The sequence below is a fragment of the Cyphomyrmex costatus genome, unplaced genomic scaffold, assembly GCF_001594065.2.
Source record: "Cyphomyrmex costatus isolate MS0001 unplaced genomic scaffold, Ccosl1.0 scaffold8, whole genome shotgun sequence".
Classification (NCBI taxonomy): domain Eukaryota; kingdom Metazoa; phylum Arthropoda; class Insecta; order Hymenoptera; family Formicidae; genus Cyphomyrmex; species Cyphomyrmex costatus.
The window spans coordinates 2075498-2096252 of NW_017280375.1; the positions used below are offsets into that span (position 1 = coordinate 2075498).

At 30.6% G+C, this 20755-nt stretch overlaps 2 protein-coding genes and 1 long non-coding RNA gene across 4 annotated transcripts in view; 1 reads left to right on the top strand and 2 right to left on the bottom strand.

The window, feature by feature from the left end:
• LOC108781364 (lachesin) overlaps positions 1 to 20755 on the top strand; it is a 283152-nt gene that overhangs the window by 167624 nt on the left and 94773 nt on the right. The window lies entirely within an intron of this gene.
• On the bottom strand, positions 2076 to 7307 carry FucTC (alpha-(1,3)-fucosyltransferase C). Of its 2 annotated transcripts, XM_018549320.1 has the most exons (4): positions 6564 to 7307; positions 6040 to 6322; positions 2829 to 3098; positions 2076 to 2315 (listed from the first exon to the last, which is right to left on the bottom strand). In XM_018549320.1, the coding sequence occupies exons 1-4, from the start codon at positions 7270 to 7272 to the stop codon at positions 2312 to 2314; spliced, it is 1266 nt and encodes a 421-aa protein (XP_018404822.1). In that variant the 5' UTR covers positions 7273 to 7307; the 3' UTR covers positions 2076 to 2311. The 2 variants fall into 2 exon arrangements, with proteins under 2 accessions (XP_018404822.1, XP_018404821.1); XM_018549319.1 differs by lacking the exon at positions 2076 to 2315 and having other exon boundaries at positions 2677 to 3098.
• LOC108781365 (uncharacterized) lies at positions 7723 to 10736 on the bottom strand. The gene is made up of 2 exons (XR_001940939.1): positions 10482 to 10736; positions 7723 to 8221 (listed from the first exon to the last, which is right to left on the bottom strand). It is a non-coding gene; the product is annotated as an uncharacterized LOC108781365 (long non-coding RNA).

Here is a 20755-nt window from a genome sequence, read left to right on the forward strand (position 1 = left end):
TTAAGAGTCTCCCGCATAAGTCTGAGATGACTCGCCGGAGGCATTCGCTTGTCTGATAGAATTTTATGAGGAGTTTTCTCTCCTCTTCCCTTTAACACGTAGGATATCGTGCTTTGATATCCGTGCACGGATTTATGTGTAAAATAATATGTACTTTTATACATAATGATCACGGAAACAGAATATTACAAGCTGGTGTAGTAACTTTTGCAGCAATAAAAACTAAATAACAAAAATATTAAATGAGAATATAAAATTACATTTTGAAATAAAATATAGATGCGGTACGTTCTCTTTGTCAATAAGTTTTATTTAATTCTATACAAAATACATTTTGATAATATTTATACATTAAAAATTCGGTGATAATGCAAGCGTAGTATTTTGCTTTATACAGTATGTCAATTGAGAAATATCGTTGAAACTTTAGTAACAAAGTAACTATAAAATTGATAGAATAAAATTGGACCTAATAAATTACAATTTAATTGAGTGCCATACATATAGACAGAAATTAATAGGAATAGAAGCTTTTTTCATTAAGAGAAAGAAACTTGAAACAGCAAGAGTGAGCTTATTTAATCTCGTTTCTTAGCGAAGTTTCTCTTCCGAGTGTGAAACCATCTTTCATATAAAGTGTCAAACAATCAAAGCATTTATGACTATGGATCAATAAGTAAAAGAGTGTTAGTCAAAATTTGTTTCTAAAATTGAACTGGAATGCTGAAAATGTTTTTATATGTCGATTTGAAAAAAAGAACTAAAACATTTTTAGTTTATAATTATATACAAGCTCTCTTTCTCTCTCTCCCTCTCTCTCTCTTTCTCTCTGTCTCTCGTCGTATTTAACTTACTATATTTGGAACGATTCTTCTTTAATTAATAGCTCACGCCTCCAGATATAAAGTAGGAGGACGATATATTTGGAACGATAATACTTATCAAAACTATCATTATGCGCAAATTTACGTTAGAATCATAAAGCGCGTTTATAAGAAACAATATTGTAGACATTACAATTTGATTTCCTAAATATTGTTTATAAAATAATTAATTTTAATATTATACATATTTTATTTAAAAGCTTTTTTGTAAAATAGAAGCTCTTTTATGAAAGTATCATATAAACTCTATGAGTTGTATAAAATTAAATATTTTATAAATATTTTATGTTTTCTATTTTATTTTAATTATAATAAGTTTGTTTCTTAGGTAACTTTCATAAATTATGATAAGGCATTTTCTTTGTAGCTATGCTAATAGTTTCAATCTTCTAATTTTTCTTTATACTACATCTAATTGTTAACTGAAATTTTTAACACAATTAACACTGTACTGAAAATATAAAAAAGCTTTAAAAAAACATATACGAGCAAATTTTGTGCTACACACAAAAAATGCATAGCATAAGTCTTATTTCACGAGTATAAGTGTGTGCGTATGCTCGCACACATTCACACAAAATAATGATGTATTAGTAATTATTATTGATTAAATGTATTAACGACTGCCACTGATTGCACTAACGAATATTTGGTTTTACTTGTAATTATAAATTATGAACACAATGGTCTCCTTTTATAAGGTCTATTGTTTATAGCTGAACTGTAATGTGCACTTTTGGAAATTAAAATAGAATATATATATATATATATATATATATATATATTTGATATTTGATTAAAGTAAAAAAAATTCTACTGCAGTCTAGTGCAGGAATAAAAAATAGACCTATTACATATTTACATTATTTCATGCGCTTGGACACTTGTCATTTTAATATTAAATAAGAATAGAAGTTTTAGTTTAAATAATACTTACAAATAAACTATTATTTTCATTTACTACACATTTAACTTTTTACGTACTTAGGAAGATGAAAGTAGGTTTTATAAATATAACTTATATTTACACGTATATATTGACCGTAGAGAAGTAATATTAAAGAAATATTGAATAAAATATTACGAGAACATTCTTTCTTGGTAAATAATTCTTGATAAGATTAACATCAGTCTTTTATATAAAAATATGTTTTATATTTATTCAGTCTAGTACAATGTACATTACCGTTAGAATTTTTAATAATTTTCAAAAGCTGATTTCCTCTACGGATGTGAAGCAATCAGTAAATCACATATCTGTCTTTTCATCGAACTCTCGGAGTATAGTAGTGTTAGGGCGATGAAGCTTGGCCGCTTTGATCTTAACTAATCAAGCAAATAGTGGATATATCGATGTACTACATATCCTCAGCCTAATGACCTATCAGTGATGTAGGTATATAAGTCAAACGTCGAAGCTGCATCGTTCACCTTGTTAAAGATTTAGAAACATTCAATATACATAATAGGATAATAGATGAAGATATCTTATCATCACGTATAGAAACTCAACTATGTATTCAAATCAGAGTTTCTGAAACTAAGATAAATCAGATTTACTACTGATACATTTCCGCAAAGTCCTATTCAATTTAGTAACAACAAGATGGATTCGAAAAGTATTTATATCACGATTCTGATCAATAATATAGAAGTTGAAACTAACGTAATAAAAAAATGTAATTATTATTTTTACCTCTTATATATAATATATTTGTTTTTTAATATTCAGAATGATGTAAATTTACAATTAACATTTAAGTATAATTGGTTCCAGGATATTTTCCTTTTAAATACTTTATTTGAATACATTATTAACGTTTTTATGTTTCAATTTTATAGCCTTTTTGCTTCTGTTTGTAATTCATTATCGTACGTTTCGTTGCGTATTTATCGGTACCATTTTCCAGAAACGTCTGGATAGTACATTTATCTTTGGCATACCAATCGGATAAATCCGTATACAGTTTCGGCATTTTCTGCTTATGCAGCACTTCGCAAAGGGTACAAACGGCCCGCTTTGTCCCTCCTTTGACTTGATAATATTTCTTCCATTGTAAGAAGCTTTGATATCGCTGTAGATCCTGAGAGAGATATTTCAAGTACGCGGCAAGCTCCTTCGGACTCTCGAAGTCTAAAGCATTTACGTAGGAATTCGGTGGTGCGAACTGACTATAGTTGGCGCTTCCGTAAACCACCGGGACGACATTATACCTGCAAGAATATATCGATAAGAAGATCCCATTATTGGTTATTTAGTTGATATTATTTCCCTGCAGTTTCGATTATTCTTGTGGAACTGTATAGAAAGATATGATAATTAAGCAAACCGATGAATCATGCAAAATTGAAATAAACAATATATAGATACGATTAACTTTCCGTATTCAATACTGTTGTATACCTATCTGTATACATTAATTAACCATTATTTAAAAAATAAAAATTATTTATTTATAAAGAAAAGATATTGTTTCTGAGATCTAAATAAATTATTACTAAATTATAATTTTTCTGGTAAACACAGCTACTTAATAGGTATAAATTACTAAAAATGATTAATAAGAAATATTGCTTTGACAAATATTTAAAGGAATTTTGAAGACGATTAGTCATAGTGTAAGTAGAACATATACACAGACGATTTGCGAGTCACTAACACATCACTACATATTACCACATCAATATCTCATGTACACATTCACATAAATTCCAAGTTTAATTCTAAGAACTCCACGTTGTTTCTTTGTGCAAACTATTAGTACGTCAATTACTCTTTTGTAAATACAGATTGCACAGCTTTTATATGAAAATGATGTGACAGCTCTAAAGCGCTATGTTTGACTAAGAAGTAGTAAAGGTTTCAATTTTGAAATTTTTTTGATATTTTTGAGCATAAGCTCCAACTTACAGACATATATTAATTAATGCGTACACTTTAATTCTAGAAAAGAATTTTTTTAAATCTGTAAAAGAGAGGAAAAAGATATTATTTGTTATACAAAAGTTATTCGGTAATACAGACGACTTTAGATTCTCCTTGATGCACTTGGTAATTTTTTGTCTTCGATTGGATTGGATTGGTACAATAAGTACACACCCTTGGTTACACGCGTGTAAATGACAAGGGCAGATGTCTTTTAATGTGTAGCCTATGTACATCAAAATATATTTGTCATCAGATATTGGATGTATGCCCGTAAAATTGGATGATTCATAATATCAAATGATAAACGGACATATTTAACGATCACCAAAGCATTGTTCACATTGTGCTTTGTCGAGCTCGTGTGAACAAAAACGGGAAAGAAACACCAGCGCATGGCGTTATCGTTACCATTTGTACTTTGCACAATCCGCAAATAGCAATAAATTCGATTCACTTATTGACGTGTTGCTGTATCGATTCTATCACCGCGATGATAATATTTCAATTCCAGACAATCGTAGAATTTTGATGTCAACTTTATGCTCATTGCATTTGCATTAAACGTCAATGCGTAACGCAGCAGTCAGTGGATCTGCGCACAATTTGAATAGGTTCTACACTTGATTGCATACGAATAATACGATTGTTAGAAAATGTCGATCAAATGTTAATAATCTTTTTTTTTTTTTTAAGAAAACATCTGCAATATGCTCGTTTTGAAAAAAGTGTTTGTAAAGTAATAACAATTCAAAGAAGGTGAAATAGAGATAATTTAGAAAAAATTTTAAAAATGATATTTTTTACATGAGATACCTGAACCTTGTAGCCTCTTATCTATTATGACCTACTCGCTGTTTGTAGGTATAATATAGAATTAAACAGTGACTTCAACAGATAATACTATAGTAAGTCATGCAAACTGTTTGTCTAATTATATATAATTAACAAATTGAGCAATCAAACTAACATACATATTAGTTTGATTGCTTAGTTTGTTCATTCCGTTATCGTCAGGAAAGAAAAATATAGGACATCGCAGTCGTGATGTAATATTTTGTAGATGAGTGTAATTTTTGGCTTTTGTGTATATAATTAAGATATTATTAATTTCTATAATGTATATTATTGTAGCTCTATATTTATATAATTTATAATACGATATTTAACTAGTATTTTTGTTACAATATTTTTTGTTTATAGTTAGAGAAGAGAAAATTCTTTGTAAAGTAGAATTAATATGACTAATCTAGACATACTGAATTTACACACAACAATTGTAACTCTTCTTCTTTAGTACTTTGTTATTTCAAAACATGGATTTTAGGACGTCTGACCAATATGAAATATGTAAATTTTAATATTTAGAATCAAGGCTTGTATAGAAAAATTAACCTATATTATTAAGAATGACGTAAAAGAAGCTTAATAGCATAATAAAATTTTGAATGCAAATTCGAGCCAACAAAAAATTAATTAGTATTGGAAAAAATGCAGTTATGATGAAAAAAAGAGCGATCGAATAAAAATACTGAATAAAATACATATAAATTGTAATTATTTTATTAAAATCGTTTAATGTGCACGAGTTTTTAACGTATGTTGACGAACAAATTGTTATAATACATAAAAAAATCATAACAATTATTTGGACTAGAAGCATTTTAAGAGAATTGTGAGCAAATTTCAAAATTCCAAACTTTTTAAAATTTTCTATTGACTTTTTTCCCGGTCTATGGCAATCTTGTTAATTTTTTTTAATGTTCAAAAATATTTCCTTTTTTGAATCTTCTTTTTCATGTGCCTTATATCCGATTCCTCGGACGTTGGCGATTAATTTGGCCATGATTTCTTCGCCATAATGATATCCTAGGAATCAAATAAACCGAAGTGGTTTTCCGTTGCCTTCTTCAGTATACTTTCATATAGAGGACCTACCAGATGAAGCAATTTTTCGCTCCTTACACGCGAAAAATCGCGTGTGGGCGCAGGTGGGATTGAATTCAGATCTATAGATCGGATCAATCGCACCGAGTGGTGGGTCACTCGACGCCCTTTTTTAAATCTAACCATCAGTTTTCATGATGGCATTATGCATTTACTAAGAATGCCTAAGAACTACTTGCGCATACAATTAAGAAAAACCTCGCAGATATTAGTTAGATTGTCTGTCTTTGTCTTGACTGGTTATCGATAACGATTTCTCGTTATCTGAAGTCGAATTATTACCTGAGTGGATTCATCAGCTTCTCCGTCACGTAATCGTCGCAGAAAGAATTCTCGAAAGATAAGTAGAAGAAGTAGTCGGCCTCGATTACATCTCTAAAGCAGTACTGGTCACAGTTAAATTCGCCGCACCTGCCATAAATATCGACGTCTATGTGTTTCGACAGTTCTTCCACATATTCCAGTCGGCCACTTTTGGCATAGCAGTTGCTTACCAACCAAGATACTGGCTTGCTTTTACCTCTGATCATGTCCAATATCGCAGATGGCACTTCAACCGCATCCCCTGCATTTGCGAAAACTGATTAGGTCTCGCATACTCGAGGAGGTAGCTTTACATGGTGAGAAGCTTGACCACCCGAGAATTTGTTATTGAGACAGTTTGTAGACATAGGAGTTATTTGTTTCATGGTAGGAAAATTATATTTTGCATAAAAATCATGCATATTGCACAAGTAGATTAAATGATTGAATAAAGATTGAATAAAGAAAAAGTGGATATACAATGTAAACAAAAAATGTATTACTTAAATGATTTTGAAAAGCGCTCCAATCAACATCCTTTGAAGGTGCAACGAATTCGCCACTTTTTACATCTTCTATGATAATATAAGCCCAGAGTATGTCACTATCAAGACGGTATGTCATTGTGAAGTTGAAAAAGCTTTTCTGATATTTTTGATGCACTTTTCGATTGGCTGGACTTTCCAAATTAACGTAGACGTAAAATTGCGTCGTCTTCCTCTTCTGTGGTATTTCATAGTCATTCATTTCGTTACCATGGAAAAGAATCGCGTCATAATCTTCCACATTCAAATAGTTCCGATCGTTAAAGACTTTGCACTTATCGAAAGGACAATCGCGGAAAATGTCTCCTTTTCCGAAATAAAAGTTCTCATCGCCAAAGAACGTATTCCATAAAAGAATAGTCTTTACGCCTTTCTCTCTGTATGTTTTTGCCCTATCGATTGCATTTACAAAATAATCTTTATCACGAATCATTTTCAGAAACATGTTGTGAATTTCAAAATCACCATAAGTGGCTGAGAAGTAGAGGCAGATTGTCAAGACCGTTACTACAATTAGGCCGATGAAGAGATATGATTTCTTCTTCATTGTTTTAGAAATATTCTTCTGAAGATATAATACTGTCTGCATTTCTAATAAAATTAAATAATATCGCCGTATTAGATAGGCAGCACTCGCCAAAATAAATTTCCAAGTTATACCACACATAGATGTTGCGAATGCCTTTGCATAATTTATTAAACCTTGTTTGCACAATGGCGTTTAATGAGATTTTTTTATTTCTATTGTTTCACGTATATCTACTGCTATTCTACAACAAAAGTTTATAGTGTGAACGATCTTTGAACATTGGCGGTGGTAAAGATTGTGGAAAATAACTGGACGTTTCAATTACAGAAAAGATTCCTTGTAATGATGATGCGGATGTGGTTATGATAAATAAATATAAAGTCATAAATACAATTTGTTCTCCGTGTGGAAGACGAGAGTTGTGAGAGAAAAACTTGTTTCCACTTTTTCCAGCGTCGGCTATCACCTCGGAAAAACTGACTGGCGTATTACTCACGTTGTAGGAATGAGGCACGTATATATGTATGTGGTAATCAAATACGTTAGTTGTGTGTGGCAATTAGAAGACAAAAGAAAGGAAGATCATCATTCGTGAAACGAATCAGTTTAATAGTCTTGAGTTTCCATCGATTTCTACATACGTATGTATAGATATGCAAAATTGGCTTATTTCGTTCTTACGTAAAGTTGCGGTTTTTCATTATATATAATCTGCAGATTGCCTGATTTTAATATTTATAATACATATAGTAAATAAGGACGACATATATAGGCAAGATAATTATTTTAGTATTTGATAGTATTTCTATTTATTAATGATTAAAATGCTTGATTATATGTGTCTTATACCGAGGTATCATATATACACATATATTTATATTCAACAAAATAAGAGATTTTATCTCTTTATAGAAATACGTAGCAGATTTTCAATGTATTGCAATTCTAGAAGAAACGTTTCACATGTTTTATAATAGATTGTATCATTTCGTGCATGTGGGAGGATCAGCTTTACATTTATCTCCAATTAGTATTTCTGTTATGACGCTTCAAAGTCCAAGAGAATTCTTCTTCAATTTCGCGTAATCTGTATAAAACAAAATTAGAACATATTTGTATCAAATTAAAGTATATATTGTATAATAAATTTGTGATAAGATTTATGATGAATTATCTTTTTTTGTTTTGTGTTTTGTCGGCAATGATAATATAAATAGAAAAATATATAAAAATAAATTCCTGATTACTAAGAAGAGTCACACGAGATAAGAACAGTCATATTGATAATCAAAATATTGGAAACATGTAATTTTTCATATTGTACATACATACGTAATTGGAAAGGTAGAAAGCAGGTGATAGAATAAAAGCAAAATGTTGAAGGTATTCTAAGCTTCAAGGAGATATCAAATGCAACTAGTGCGAGAGGACGGGCGATTAATTCGCCACGACTCTTGGGATGAAAGCGCTCGATGAAACAGGCGAAATTTTCATGGATGAATAATCGAGTTCTTTCAAAAGATCGTAAACGTTTGATGTTCTTTTGGGATAGATGTTCTATCCGTTCACTTTGTCTGTAGGCGGGTATCAGAACGGTGGGGGAACGTGAACACGAGGTTTCGTTTGATTAAAAATTGCTCTCTTATGATATCCAACATGAATGGTCTTTTTCTCTACTTGCAACGTAGAACGTGCTTTAATCTCTCATCGCAGTTGCGTTGCATGCAGTACGTAGCATTTTAAGTAGACATTTAAGACAAGCAAGATAGCTAATGGACTAATTGATTAATACGCAGTGAACTATGAGTGATGAAAAGCTAGGTACGAATAAATGAATTAATAAATTATTAAATACATGAAAGAATAACGGTACAGAGAGTATATACACGCAAATGTATAATGTATCAAATACTAAATATAAGGAAAGAATGATTTCGCTCAAGTATCTAAAAATTCAACTATTAGATACATATTTGAAAATAATTTGTTTCATTGTATAGAATATTCATACTATTTGATTTATTTGTACTATTTGGTAGAATGTTACATTTTTTATAGAATGTTTTTTCATGTTTGTGAGTTTCCTATACAATTATTTTGTTAGTCCAACAAAATTATTTTTAAATCTATATCTATCTAAATTTTTAGATACATTAGCAAGATTATTCTTTCTGTAAATTTTTTAATGTCAAGATTAATTGTTATTTTGTCTTTCATTACTTTTGCCCTTATATGTGACGGATATTTGTTTTACGTAAAATTTTATTATTATTATTTATTTATTATATGGACGTATCGATCATATATTTAATACTCAGTAAGTGAGTTAATATTGTAGGCAAATACACAACTGAACCGTTTAATCCTAATTGACAATAATGAGGACTGCATCAAGCCGGAAGGCGGTTAAAATGATGAACGCAGAGAATTAAATAGTTAATGATTAATTTTACGCTCTACCCTGCTTATTTGTTAAAAGCGTAAACAAAATTATTTGTCAGTCGCATAATTAAAATAGGACAAATCTCATTTTAATTTATTGTAATTACAAGTAAATTAGAACAATTGCAAATATTATAAATGCTGCAACAATACACACACATATATATATATATATACACATAATACATTATATATTTTATTTAATTTTTTATTAGTTTTAATTACATGCGTGATTATACATTGCATACTTGAGAACGTGTTTTCCGTTTCGATAATTTTATCGCAATTACCAAGTTTATTTTTAAATTATTGTTGCTACGCTATAAAATAGTATATACAAAATTTCTGAAATGAGCAACATTTATACTTTAGTATATTAATTTAATTGTAAAGTAAATATATTCCGTCAAAAGAAAACTTTTTATACGCATTTCTTTACTCTCTCAGAATTCATGGACAATTCAATGCCATTTGCCGTAATTATATTTGATCAATTGAGTTTCAGTTTACTGGCGTGACTAATACCATCACCAACTTTTTTCATAGACATCATGTCACGAGTGTAGTAGATTCCATACTGGCCGTTTGAGGTCATGATTCTCGTAGTGTGTCAATTCGTTAGATACCGACATAACATTGATAGATTACGCTGTCATTTTGTACTTTAGCACACACGTAATTAGCTAATAATTAGCATTAGCGTAAGTTTTTTTTTCGGAGTAACATTGATCGAAACGATGTGACTAATGATAGCGGATGACGAAAAGCAGTTAAATGGAGCGCTGAAGGTTGTCGAGCCATCGCGTTGCATAATCTCATCGCTATTATAAGTCGCGGTCGAGATCGCATTTACGTGCAATTTAACTCGTGTTACACGACGCGATTTTCGATTCGGTAATTTGTACCTTGCGTTTCCCTCGGATTAATTTCGATTGGTCCTATCACGCCGTGAATGAATACTTTTTCGTTGCCACGTCCTTGACGTTTCACTATGGTGCAAAATACATTTTTGCAGCCGATTGCGAGTTGTTACGAAATTACATGTCTCGATAGGTTGCATCACTCGTGCAACGAGTGACATTTCGTGTCTCGCGGGACGTATATTGTACGTATACGTATCTCGCGACAGTCGCCACTAGCACTACGACTTGCTGCCTTGAAAGTTGCAACTCGACTGACTAAACAGAGCGTAGATATCCTATAACATATCCTACCTACGCAGACTGTTCCACTATTGATCTCGGTAGTGGAAAAGTAAAACGATTCGCGGAATCCGACATTGCGTCAAATGGAAACATCTTGTGAAGAAATGCCCGACTCTGTAATTAAAGTACGCGATTATTGCGATTTTTTCTGAGGAAATTATTATTATTTTATTCGAGCGGCATTTCCAGATACTTTATAATTTCAGGTCGCATACATGCCGAGCACGGCACTGGCAGACAGACAGCTGCGATAATTTTTATGCTTCAATATATCAATTCGTACTGATATGCATATCGTACTGATGTTTGCGTCAAGACGCGTGACACGGAAAAATTTGAAATGCAATAACAATAATTTGCTTCGTTAAATTGTACCGTGACAATTTTTAAGAAATCCTAAAGATAATTAGTCATATTATAAATAGCATTTACACATTGACTATTTAATTTTTGCGTATAACAGTTACGTTTCAATTAGACGTCTAAGTTCAATTTTAAATAAGAACTCCACGATATTTCTTTATGTAAACTACTAGTCTACTAAAAGTGGACCACTTTTTCGTAAATATAGGTGGCACAGCTTTTATATAAAATTAATGTTATCACGATGTGACAACTCTGGAGCGCTATATTAGATTAAGAAATGATAAAAGGATATTAATTTCAAAATTCTTGACATGAACCATTCCTATCACCTCACAAGTACGTATTAATGCGCATCTATTATTTAATCCTGGAAAAGGATTTTCAAATTTGTAAAAGAGAAAAAAATAATTGTTATATAATATATAAATTATTGTACGAATATATTATTATACATATATGTGTTTAGTTGGTAATACAGACGATTTTAGGATTTCCTTAAATGCATGAATTTTTATGTCATGTTAATAATAAATGAAACTTTATAAACGTGACATAGAGCAGACGAAAAAGTTCCAAAACTATTTTGATATTAAATTTTCTGGAGTTTGTAAACTCTAAAATACTAAATGGTCCATACGTGCGTGTACGAAATGATTTAGTTGAAATAATACACACATCAGAGTACCTATAAGCGTAGCGATTTTTATCAAAAATGTATTAAGTGCGATTTATTATACTTATAGATTGCTATTATAGATTTATTATACTTATAGATTAGATAATGTGGATTAAATATACAATAAGTGTTTTAATGTAAAAAATTTGTTAAATAATGCGATCAATTTATACGTTGTTTAGCCCGGAACGAAATACGGTCGATATTAATCTCCTCGTATTCGACTTTAATGGTCAATTTCTTACGACTTAAAGTTTAAAACATCTATTGTAGATCCGGACTAAAAAGTATATGCACACACATTTAACCACGATTATTAATTTCTTCGCGAAGAATTGTGAATATTTGAAAATATTTCATATTTTTTAGTATTTAGAAATATTATTTTTTTCAAATCTCTGATCATCACTTTTCAATTTTGGACTCAGCAGAATATTTAAAAGATGATCTAAATTTTACTAAATTCTGTATTAAAATAAACCTAACAATAAGTATTAAAATCAGCTTTCAAGAATCTTCAACAAATTTCTCGCCGAGTAACTTGTGAGCCACAATTTGGGTAATAGTTTAATTCTTTATGGTAAAAATGATTTTTATGATGTATCTCTTTATTAAAATTTAAAGAAGCAAGTGTCCACTGCTACTCCTCTATACACGTTAATGTACCCAGTATTTTTCTAACAAATATGTTATATACACTTTTAAACATATATTGTCAAAAATTGGAAGTGCACGTTGAAATAAAACATTACAGTTTTACAAGAGACAGCAAATCTTCGAATGAGCTACGTCCGCGTGGTACGGGGAAAGGAGAAGAAAGAGAGAGAAGAAAAAAGAAAGAGAGGTGGGAAAAGTGAGAAGAAAGGGAGAGAAAAAAGGGAACCTTCTGCAATAGCAAAGTATAATACATATGTATGTGTTCGAAGGGCTCCCCTCATTCCCCATAAATCTAATTTATTTCCAAAATAAACCTCATTTTGTGTGGAAACTTGGAAACCTATATGGAATCAGCTTCGCGTAGAAATAATATAAATTCATGAACGCGTCGAATGGGTCTAATTTCAAAGTTAGATGTAAGGTAACTCAATTGAATAAAAACCAGTGTTTTTCACACAGCAACTGAAGCATAAAATATTTATATCGCTGATGTCCTTTCTCTCTCACCACTATAGTCTTGTATGGCCATGTTAACAGTAAGTTTTCGCACATGCGCATTTAACTGTATCATAGAGTTAAAATGAGATAAAATGTTTGTTATCTTTATCTTATCTGCGTGTGCAACGCGTATATGTCGAACTTTTTCACAGTTAAGATGACGATTTGTTGACACATCTGTTTTTCACGTGTCAGCAATCTAGATATCTATAGGCTGAAGTGTTCAATATATGCCAATTACGTATAGGACCTTTTTTTGTAGAAAACATGATGTTAAATATTTTTTATGTAAACATTTTTTTCATAACACGTACAATTTTAGAGATAATTGCAAAAATCTTCTTTTTTGTATGTTTTTTTTCTTATATGGTGAATAATCGTTTCCTTTTTTATGAGGACGTATCTCATCCGTAGATTTACCCAAGGAACATAAAGAGAGGAGAGTCACTGATACGTTATCACGTACATTATCAAAACATAAATAGAAATGCATCCACAACACAAGATGTCATCCGCAAAAGTTATATATTAAAAGAAGAGAAAAATAAACGTTTTGACCAAGTCTTGACCATTCTCAGTATATAGAAATCAATTATACAAAGAATGTGCAATATAAAACAATGATAATCGTTGGATGTGTATACACATATCAATTTATACAGAGTTACCGAATTTCGTACTTTAGACGAGATCAATTATGGAATTCTAATTAACAAATCGAGTACTGCCAGTATTAGGAATCGATATTGAAAAATATTAATAATAAAAATACGTTAAATTTTTGAGAGATGAATTTCCAAACAATTTTAAAGAACATAACTAATCTATAAGTGTACAATAAGAATACGGATGAAAAAATTTTATTTTTTGACTAAAAAGCATACTCCTAATTTTTACGTTTTTATTGTTAATATCCAGCGATTATCATTATTTTATATTGCGCATTCTTTATATAATTGATTTTTATGTACTGAGAATGATCAAAACGACCGAAATATTTACTTTGCTCTTTTTTTAAAATATATGACTTTTGCGAATGACATTTTTCGTTATTTCTATTTATGTTTTGTTTATCATTGAGCCACCTTTCCACATTGCGCTTGACTGTTTACGTACATTATCACTCTATTTTTAGTTGGACTATATTTTTTAAACAAAGTTTTTAAAAACAAAACTTTGGATATGAACTAGAAAATATTTCGTATTGATACTCTGTAGCAATATTTTATAATACTGCTCGGAATTTTTCGTTGGAATTATACATTCCATCGAAATTACGCAATGCAGATTGAGAATTGCGAATTGAGGATAAAAATTCAACCAGTTATAATTGAAAAAATTAGGAGTTTTTATTTTCTTAATCATCTAAACAGATTATGTTTTTATCAGTATTAATAAATTGTAAAGATTAGTTTTTATGAGAAGTAAGGAAGTGTCACTTTAGAAAATTTATGTCAATATATTGGTAACTTTTCTTTATTTTTAAAAATAAAATAGAAAATAGTACCTCGAAATCTCAAAAGTTATTTGTTGTGAGATGCATTATGCGATACAAATGTAGGTATTAGATATTTGAAACAAGAAGTATATTTACGCTAAAAATATTATCTTATTTGCGAATATATTCAACACTTCACACTGTGACTTCTGGTATACATCGCAGCATACTGTTTGAATTTCATTATTTGTAAGTCTATACAAATGCGAAGTTTTCTAATACTCAGAATAAAGTAATAGCATGCTTGAACCGTAACTGGTACGACTCAGTTGTGAATCTTTGTCCTCGTCTATCATTTGTTTAAGAAACATAAATAAAATATTAGCGTACTTGTAACAACAAATATCTCCTATTTCATATAATATATACAATATGTATATATCTCGCGTGTATACAAGTACAACACATAAAAAGACTGCTTAAAATGAGGTTAAAGGAACAACATGAATAATTTTAAATTAGAAGACCGTTTTACTCAGAAGAAAAACATTCTGTCGTCATCGAGTATTTCGATTTTAAATTTAAATCACAGTTTTGACCAAGAAACGAGAACTCTCGACTATGAAACCAATTTTTATGAATGACTTATCTTTAAAATGATTTTTATTGAAGAAAAAAATGGTATCTATTTTAATAAAGACACTGCATTATTTGATGATGTTTATTCAAATATTTTACATTAACTTGCCAATTATAGATTATAAATTTTATATTTCCGTAATATCTAAAATAATAATAAACAATTAATCGAAATTCTTTCAGATCTTTATGATGTTATTGCTTTAGCTTTTATTGTTCATTTAGTATTTATAATTTTAACTGATACGGGGTCACTTATCGTTTTAAACACATAGGTATATCATAATTTTTCTACACATTTTCTGTAATTTTACTACTTAACTAATTGTATATATTTTAAGTTCGTTCTTTTTTCTCATTTTTAAAATTACGTAAATTTTTTTTAAATTAGATTTTTCCCTTTTTGAATTACTCCGAGACATAATTATTTGATTTTTAACAACTTTATCTGCTTTTAATTATATCTCTTGATTAACATTATATTTTCGCCCAAAAAGAATTGATTAAATTAATTTTTTTTACAATAATTAATCACAGTTTTATTTATTTCTTGTTTCTATGACCTTAAAGAATGCATTAATTGTTATTTTTATATTGGATTATTAGAAGAAGAGTAATGCTATACTTTTAGTTTAAAATTGAAATAATTTATAAAAGCAGTTTTAGTCAGTAATATAATGGCTGTTGTTTTCTATAACCTTTTATCATTTTTTAAAATCATTTTTCACATATTATAATTCCTCGTGCATAAATCTTCTCATTTTCGAATGTAGTATCACCAGCACGAATGTAGTATCACCTTTGCAAACTATGGCATATGTGTTCGGTTATGGCATCCTCTCCGTACACAGCACATATTTTTTTGCTTGCATCGCATTTTTTCTTTTCGAAAATAAAACGACATCAAATAGCAAAAATATGCCTGTTTTGTTCAATTTTTCTCTCAGTCTCAAGTAAACACAAATGCGAGGTCTATATGATATGATATATTATACATATACATTAGGAGTCGTGGGGTCGTAGTTGATTGGTCAATTTTCTATGATTTAAGACTTCACGATCATCTATAACTCTTATTTTTTGTTAATTCCTCTTCCTTCTACATTTCTAAGCCTAGTTTCTCAGCTCACGGTTAACTCTTAACCGAGGTTCAATTTTGGAATTAGAAACTGGAAGTTAAACCTTGATTAAGAGTTAACCATGCGTTATGAAACCGGGCTTAAATGGTGCTTAGAGGTTCCTCTATTGCATATCCGTTCTTCTATTGCATATTTTTGTGTTTATTTAATTCATGAATTGAAGAAGACTTTGTGAATATCAAACGATTTGGATCTTTTTTTGCGAATATCTATGTATTGATTTTTCCATGAATAAATTACCACCTTCGAATATATTCTGACACCTTTGTTATGTTCGTTTTTTTAACTTTTTGTTTAAAGATATTGATGAGTGTACCGTTTTTTAATATTCAGAAACATACAGCCTACGTATACCACATACTAGATAAATTTTATTGTTAATAGCACATACGATAAAACAAATTATTATAAAACTATTTTTTTTAATTATACAATATATTTTACTAACTTTTTTTGTTTATGCTTATACAGAGTCTGAAATCAATAAAAAGGAAAATAATATAAAAATACATTATTATTTAATCGAGCTATTTCGAATTTTGATTTATAATGTCATATCACATTCAGTATTATTATGAATCAGTTTGTCTTTATAAAAATGAAAAATTGTCACGTTCAAAAAAATTACTCATATGTTCAAATTTATATCATGAAAATTACTTTAATACCGTAACGTATAAAAATCTATTATATCGTTGAGCAACGTGAACAGCTGTATAAACAAAAGAAAGTCGCGCATTTTTTCTTCCTATTGTACATCTTGAGTCGTACGTGTTATAAGAAGATGAAATAAATAATGTAATTGACATAGAAATGGTTAATTAAAATAATAAATAATATATTTTTAATCTTTATAATTTATAAGTTCACATACTAAAATTCGAGAGTCATTTTCATTTAATATGTAACATTTTTGAATGTCGACATTTTAATGATTTAAGCTCTCGCGCGAGTATTTACGCAATGTTAGCTTTTTAATTGGTAACTTTAATTGGTTTCGCGTCACTTAAACTACTCGAGTGCAGTATAGCATTCGAGGTAGTCAGCATCAGAAAGGCCGGGGTAATTTGTCTTTCCCGACTAAATAATAATTTGAATTCGCAACTCGACCTTGCCGTAGTCTCCCATTCGGAAGTTCTCCAGGGAATTCTCCCTGGCCGCTATGCTATAAAGCTAGTTGTCGATCCTACTACCAGAAGCTAGAGAAGCGCACAGTTTCCGAAAACTCTGTCGCATTGAAATAACTCGCGCTGCTTTTTCCCCAAAGCACTGTACTCTTTTATTAATTTCTTTCATTACATATTCTAAAACTTTTTAGTGAAAAAAAAAACGCCACATTACGTCGTTTCACAAGTTGATTGTGTCAAACTTTCCAGTTTTTCGAGACTTTTTACTTTGCTAGTTTTTTCATTCTTCAGACGAGAAAAATTTTCCATGAAATAAACATATATGATGTATACATGAAAATAATTTAATATATTAGACATAAATATTGTACGATTCAGTCAGAAATGGAAGATACAATTAAAATCTCCTATAGAAAGTCTATTGCCTTGGTTAAATTAGAATGTCTTGCTTATTCTCCTCTTCAAATAAATTTGCAAAAAAGTTCACCGTAATATAATAAATACTGAGGATATTTAGCTTGTTAATATTACTGACGTGTTAAACTGTCGTTTCCTGCCAATATAAAAAGAAGGATGACTTTGATATTTTAATATTATAGCAACCGTTAATGGCAGGTTAATAACAGAGTATTCCAGTATGTAAAGTGGAAGCTGACAAATCCGGATTTGAACGTTTATCGTAAGTCGTTTTTCAAGAAACACGATAGTGAGTACGGTATCGAATCTCGAAGTGTTAGGATTGTCGGGTTTTCGCCGCGACGTCGCACGTCACATTGGTGTATGTCGGTGTGCACGGACTTCCGGTCAGTGTGAAGTCTTCGACCGGAATTGACGGCTGCCCTCTTCCGGTTGAGCAACCAGCCAACTACCCTCCTACTTCACTCTCGAGTGCAGCTCCAAAAGTTACTCAGAAGAGTCGTCACGAACGTTCCTTCCGGCCTCAGTCACTTTTCTTTTCTTTTTAGCACCCCTTCGATTTTCTTCCCACGCCAACATTAGACGCGTGTTTCGCTCGCCCACTGTCAAACAGAATATTTTTAACGATCGTTTTATTATATCATCGATAGTTTGTTGATTACTATTTCTTTTTTCGTTTTAATTATAATATTACGTCAATTTATTAAAAATATTTTGTTAAGAATACGTATAATTGTATTATAGCATCTATAATATTTATTGGCAATTTTAAATTTGGCTAACGTAATAAAAAAAAGAAAAAATAACGAAGGGAGAAAAAAATAGAAAAGAATTGCCAGTCATTATTTTGGAAAGGTTTATATATAACATACCGCGCGTAAGTTGCTCGAAACTTAAGGTTGACCAGCTGTCATAAACATTATTTGATATCCTGCGTTTAATCCTGCTATTTTATTTTGTGATAAAAACTTCGTGTGGTTTCGCGTATTCACGAGCTTAACGAAACGTCCTTTGACGAATATCAAAACGTTGACGCGTTTATTAAAACGAAAGTCAGGACGTTTGTCAACTGGATAGGATAAATTTTTTCCGCCGCTCGTCAAACGATTCGCGCGTTGCTATTTAAATTTTGGCGCATGATGATGCGCACCCTTCTCCCCCCCCCGCTCCTACATTGTTTAAATACAAATACCTTGCGGTTTTTGCGGTTGCACGCAAAGTGCGAAAGAATATGAAGGATTATCCGGCGGCATCGGTTGAATATTCCAGTTTGCGCTGGCACAACGGGAATAATAATGATGAAAATATTGTACGTTTAATATTCTACGAGCACACTTTCAGTCTCGCAGCTGTAACGATATATGCGTTTTGGTTCAGCTTTAAACGAGAAGTATCGTCGCTATATAAATTTAAACTCGAATTCCGCGATGCCCCTGTCTGCATGATAATTGGTCGTATTCCGAGTACAGGTGTGTATTCGTAAAAATTCGCGCCAACGAGTGGACCAAGCATTACGAGATATTCCACGAATATCGCATAAGCTTTGACAATATTTGGCGAAATAACGTGATACACAAAATAAATGCTTTATTTTTAAATACATTATATAAATATATTTTATATAGTATATTATATAAATTTTTTTTTTCAATCTCTCTTACCTGAGTATGACAACACACATAACTTCATTTTGATAGTAGTATATAAAGATGATTAAAATGTAATGGACCTCTCTCTCTTTAATGAAACGTGTCATATAAATTTCGATCCATACATACGTCATTATTTTTTCCAACATTCCATTCAGCTATCATTTGATTTATATGAATAGCTCATACGTATGCATAATTGCAATCTATTAATACGATTACAGGATTCATTGCATTATAAAAATCCGTGAAATCGGATTGTTCGTTCGAGCGTAAATAATTAATCCGTACACTCGTTGTTAATAAGTGTTCTTTGTATGGCAAGCATGAAATCAAATAAGCAAATTTCTAGTGGAAAAGAATGTAAACGAGTCAATTGTAATTAAAATAATTTTACAGGCATGAATAAATAAACATGAATAAATACTTAATGCAAAATGTGAACACATATTATAGCGCTGCATACCGTGACGACGCGACGGTTGAAAAAATATGCAATTGCACTGAAAGAACAAATTTATTAAAGTGTCTAAAAATTTAACTACGTACAGATCTGAAAGTAATTTTCTGTTGAAATTATTAAAATAATTCTATAGGACGTTCAAGTTTATTGCTGAAATATATCACTTTTTGCAATATGGCATATTATACTTGAGTTTCCTTCATAATTATAATAATATGATGATTCAACAAATATATTAATAGGATTTTTGCTATTGTCTGAATTATTTTCAGATCTGTATCTATCTAAAATTTTTAGATACTTCGGCAAAATCGTTCTTTCCATACGAAATTCAATTTCAGTTGCGAGACTATTTTTTGGACATGCCGATGCCATTTGTTGTGATCTCGTGGATTTTGGAAGTGACACGATAGATGTGACCCAACGAGTAATCGTTTCTCGCTAATTTATCTTCGAACGAATCTCATTGATCGACGGCCACAATTCGGCGGAACAGTCTGGTCGTTCAAAGATGAAAAATTCACGAGCCAATATACGAGCGTGGCGAATTTTCTATTTACGGCCATCAAGAGTTTATCAGTCACAATTATCGTTTTATTGATGTCTTGTCAATGATATCTTTATATACTAAAATATCGGCGAGAAGAGGATAAGTTAATTGCGTTATTGTTTATGGCAACTTGACGGTCATCAATTATATTTCGCGTCACGCGTCACTGTGTGAATTTGCATTATGAAGGCTGTGTTTTAAAAGTTACTGCTAGCGCTAAAAATCTACAGTTTAGGTAACGTAAACTATAAATTTTCAAAATTTTTGCAATGAATTTTGGAATGAACACAGCTAAAGTATCAGATCGGAACAAAAGTTTGTAGTGCTACTTCATTTATAGAAATATAATTTCAAA

Bases quoted from the DNA above. Each gene is read 5' to 3' on its own strand.
- FucTC (XM_018549319.1), bottom strand. From the start codon at position 7,272: ATGTGTGGTATAACTTGGAAATTTATTTTGGCGAGTGCTGCCTATCTA. The intron at 6,323-6,563 runs GTAATACATTTT...TCGCAAATGCAG, and splicing joins CGCTTTTCAAAATCATTTAA to GGGATGCGGTTGAAGTGCCA. The intron at 3,099-6,039 runs GTAATAATTCGA...ATATTCTTGCAG, and splicing joins AAGCTGATGAATCCACTCAG to GTATAATGTCGTCCCGGTGG.